Source organism: Carassius auratus, linkage group LG49B, assembly GCF_003368295.1.
Source record: "Carassius auratus strain Wakin linkage group LG49B, ASM336829v1, whole genome shotgun sequence".
In the NCBI taxonomy this organism is placed as follows: domain Eukaryota; kingdom Metazoa; phylum Chordata; class Actinopteri; order Cypriniformes; family Cyprinidae; genus Carassius; species Carassius auratus.
Window position 1 is genome coordinate 719976 of NC_039301.1, and position 4563 is coordinate 724538.

Sequence of the window (4563 nt, forward strand, 5' to 3'; positions counted from 1 at the left end):
GTTTGTGTGAGCCCAGGCTGTGTTTGTGTGTTTGTGTGAGCCCAGGCTGTGTTTGTGTGTTTGTGTGAGCCCAGGCTGTGTTTGTGGTGTTTGTGTGAGCCCTGGCTGTGTTTGTGTGAGCCCAGGCTGTGTTTGTGGTGTTTGTGTGAGCCCAGGCTGTGTTTGTATGTTTGTGTGAGCCCAGGCTGTGTTTGTGTGTTTGTGTGAGCCCTGGCTGTGTTTGTGTGAGCCCAGGCTGTGTTTGTGGTGTTTGTGTGAGCCCAGGCTGTGTTTGTGTGTTTGTGTGAGCCCAGGCTGTGTTTGTGTTTGTGTGAGCCCAGGCTGTGTTTGTGCGAGCCCAGGCTGTGTTTGTGGTGTTTGTGTGAGCCCAGGCTGTGTTTGTGTGTTTGTGTGAGCCCAGGCTGTGTTTGTGCGAGCCCAGGCTGTGTTTGTGGTGTTTGTGTGAGCCCTGGCAGTGTTTGTGTGAGCCCAGGCTGTGTTTGTGTGAGCCCAGGCTGTGTTTGTGGTGTTTGTGTGAGCCCAGGCTGTGTTTGTGTGAGCCCAGGCTGTGTTTGTGGTGTTTGTGTGAGCCCAGGCTGTGTTTGTGGTGTTTGTGTGAGCCCAGGCTGTGTTTGTGTGTTTGTGTGAGCCCAGGCTGTGTTTGTGTGTTTGTGTGAGCCCAGGCTGTGTTTGTGTGTTTGTGTGAGCCCAGGCTGTGTTTGTGGTGTTTGTGTGAGCCCTGGCTGTGTTTGTGTGAGCCCAGGCTGTGTTTGTGTGTTTGTGTGAGCCCAGGCTGTGTTTGTGCGAGCCCAGGCTGTGTTTGTGGTGTTTGTGTGAGCCCTGGCTGTGTTTGTGTGAGCCCAGGCTGTGTTTGTGTGAGCCCTGGCTGTGTTTGTGTGAGCCCTGGCTGTGTTTGTGTGAGCCCAGGCTGTGTTTGTGTGTTTGTGTGAGCCCAGGCTGTGTTTGTGTGTTTGTGTGAGCCCAGGCTGTGTTTGTGTGAGCCCAGGCTGTGTTTGTGGTGTTTGTGTGAGCCCTGGCTGTGTTTGTGTGAGCCCTGGCTGTGTTTGTGTGAGCCCAGGCTGTGTTTGTGTGAGCCCAGGCTGTGTTTGTGTGAGCCCTGGCTGTGTTTGTGTGAGCCCAGGCTGTGTTTGTGTGAGCCCAGGCTGTGTTTGTGCGAGCCCAGGCTGTGTTTGTGCGAGCCCAGGCTGTGTTTGTGCGAGCCCAGGCTGTGTTTGTGTGAGCCCAGGCTGTGTTTGTGGTGTTTGTGTAAGCCCAGGCTGTGTTTGTGGTGTTTGTGCGAGCCCAGGCTGTGTTTGTGGTGTTTGTGTGAGCCCAGGCTGTGTTTGTGGTGTTTGTGTGAGCTCAGGCTGTGTTTGTGTGAGCCCAGGCTGTGTTTGTGGTGTTTGTGTAAGCCCAGGCTGTGTTTGTGGTGTTTGTGTGAGCCCAGGCTGTGTTTGTGTGAGCCCAGGCTGTGTTTGTGGTGTTTGTGTGAGGCCACGCTGTGTTTGTGTGAGCTCAGGCTGTGTTTGCGGTGTTTGTGTGAGCCCAGGCTGTGTTTGTGTGAGCTCAGGCTGTGTTTGCGGTGTTTGTGTGAGCCCTGGCTGTGTTTGTGGTGTGTGTGTGAGCCCTGGCTGTGTTTGTGTGAGCTCAGGCTGTGTTTGTGGTGTTTGTGTGAGCCCTGGCTGTGTTTGTGGTGTTTGTGCGAGCCCAGGCTGTGTTTGTGTGAGCCCAGGCTGTGTTTGTGGTGTTTGTGTGAGCCCTGGCTGTGTTTGTGGTGTTTGTGCGAGCCCAGGCTGTGTTTGTGTGAGGCCACGCTGTGTTTGTGGTGTTTGTGTGAGCCCTGGCTGTGTTTGTGGTGTTTGTGTGAGCCCTGGCTGTGTTTGTGGTGTTTGTGTGAGCTCAGGCTGTGTTTGTGGTGTTTGTGCGAGCCCAGGCTGTGTTTGTGTGTTTGTGCGAGCCCAGGCTGTGTTTGTGGTGTGTGTGCAAGCGCTGCTCATGCACTGATGTCTCTGTAAGGCTGGAGATGTACTGCAGAGATCTGACGCAGAGTTTCAGTCACGTCTGGATCATTTCTGGACCACTGCTGCTGCCTCAGACACAAGACAACGGCAGCAGAACCGTCTGCTATCAGGTCAGACCCACAGCGACCTCTGACCTTTAGTATTAGTAGTAGTAGCCCTTTATTGTCACTGATCACAGGTACCAGCAAAATTAGCCATCAACCTGTCCATCCATACAATATGACAAGGGGGTAGACAGGACAGGAAGACGGGATTGAGGAAGAAATGCATCATAACATGAGGGAGGGGAGGAGGAAAAAAACAATCCTTAAAATCCTTTTTTTTTTCTTCAGATTTTTTCTTCATAATAAAGCATATAACTTAAAGAACTTAAAGACAACATGCACTATTTTTTTTATTGAAGTGACAGCAAAAATGCATAATGAAAATTAATAACAAAAACAAAAGTCTAATTGATAAAAGTCTTTTTTCCCTTCATAATAACGCATATTACTAAAGGAAATTAGTATTCAGAATTATAGCCATAAACACCCCGGTTTCAGGCAGACATGCTAGGTCTCCTTTCTTTGGTTTATTCTGGAAAGTGAAGGCTTTTGAGAAGTTCATGGAGTTGTAATAATACTTAGAGTCCAGTAGGTGGCGCTGCTGCTCTTCATGACTTCCTGCTGATCTCCAAACATCAGTCACATCTTAATCAGATCTGAGTTCCTCTTCCTCCCAAATGATAATCCATCTCATTATATTTAAATCGTACTTGCACAAGTCATATGGATCGCTGTAATATTGCCTTTTCGTCTTCTTTAAAGCATGACAGAGTCCATCCACATTCAGTTTTTATGCGTGGAAATTGTTCAAATAGTCATGTTTAAGAACAATTTTTTTACAGATTTAAATCAGAGCAAGTAAATGTCGAGACTTTTTATGTATGAATGAAGTAACATGATATATTATTTTTTAAATAACATTTTTACGTATAAATATAAATACTGTACATATTTTATATAAATTATATTTTATGAATTATGAAATATATTTTATTTTTATTTATTTTTAGGTTTGGGATCACTACGATTTTTTTTTTTTAACAAATTCATTATTTTATTAATCATCAAGAACACGTTAAATTGATCAAAAGTGCAGTGAGCACTTAACCATCATATTTTCATGATTTCTGAAGATCATGTGACACTGAAGACTGGAGGAATGATGCTGAAAATACAGCGGAGCATCACAGAAATAAATTACACTTTAGTAGATTTTCACAGAGAAAACAGCTGATTTAAATAGCAATAATATTTCACATTTTTTATAGTAAGAGCAAGAAGTAATACTCATATTGCACTGAACATCTACATTTCAGCTCATCGGGAAAGGCGACGTCGCAGTTCCCACTCATCTCTACAAAGTCATCCTCGCTCAGAAAGACTCGTCTCCAGACTCTCTGGTTCTCGGAGCGTTTGTTGTCCCGAACGCTCCGATCGGCTTCGAGCGTCCGCTGACTGAGTTTCAGGTGAGTCTGTCTGATCTGGAGCGTGTGTCCGGCCTGACGTTCTTCCCTGCGGTGGAGCACCGAGAGCAGCTGAAAAACCTGTGTGAGGTGGACTCCTGCCAGCTCATGGACTTCGAGCGCTTCACGCTGTACATCAGCGGCCGGAAGCTAGCGAGCGCTAGGACCCTCGCGCGGCTGGAGAAGATCATGACGGAGCTGAAGGATGCAGGCATCACACCTGACCAATACCTGAGCAACCTTTACCTGGAGAAGAAACGAGAACTGGAAGAGAAAGAGGAACGGGAGAAGAAACCAGAGCCATGAGAGTGCTGAGTTTTAGCGTTTTTCATTCATTGCATCGCAGTATTTCAGTGCATTTTTTACTTTTTATTGTTATTGTTGTTTTAGCATTCATTAAACATTCATCACTAGGACCCGCCTCACACACTCAGAGTGTTTGATCGTTACTTGAAATGTTTGTTATTTTCACATCTGATCACTAATAAAGACTTGTTTCTTATTTGTTGTCGTTGTTCTGCTTGTGCTTTTTTTTGGAGTATGCTAGATTAATCTCGTAAATTAAGAAAATCGTTAAGTACTGGGAATTTTTGGCCAATAGCCACTGCCAAACACTGTCTGAATTCTAAATAAATAATCATATAATTGCAGTAATTTTATGCAATAGTTTTATTTATTTAATTTTATTACACATTTTTGGTCACTAGGAAGTTGCTAAGGTTTTTGGGTTGCTAAGATGTTCTGGAGGGTTTAGGGTGGTTGCTAAGAGGTTGCTAAGGTGTTCTGTGTGGTTGTTAGGAGGAGGTTGCTAAGGTGTTCTGTGTGGTTGCTAGGAGGAGGTTGCTAAGGTGTTCTGTGTGGTTGCTAGGAGGAGGTTGTTAAGGTGTTCTGTGTGGTTGCTAGGAGGTTGCTAAGGTGTTCTGTGTGGTTGCTAGGAGGGGGTTGGTAAGGTGTTCTGTGTGGTTGCTAGGTGGAGGTTGCTAAAGTGTTCTGTGTGGTTGTTAGGAGTAGGTTGCTAAGGTGTTCTGTGTTTGCTAGGAGGAGGTTGCTAAGGTG

General features: G+C 46.0%; 1 protein-coding gene across 1 annotated transcript in view; it reads left to right on the plus strand.

Moving 5' to 3' along the window:
* The window catches only part of exog (exo/endonuclease G), an 8199-nt gene extending 4185 nt beyond the window's left edge, over positions 1 to 4014 (plus strand). Inside the window, exons 5-6 of the mRNA XM_026241623.1 lie at positions 1996 to 2110; positions 3361 to 4014. Of these exons, the coding sequence (XP_026097408.1) occupies positions 1996 to 2110; positions 3361 to 3813 (568 nt within the window). The 3' untranslated portion in view covers positions 3814 to 4014. The remainder of the gene's footprint in view (positions 1 to 1995; positions 2111 to 3360) is intronic.
* The last annotated feature ends 549 nt before the right edge of the window (positions 4015 to 4563 follow it).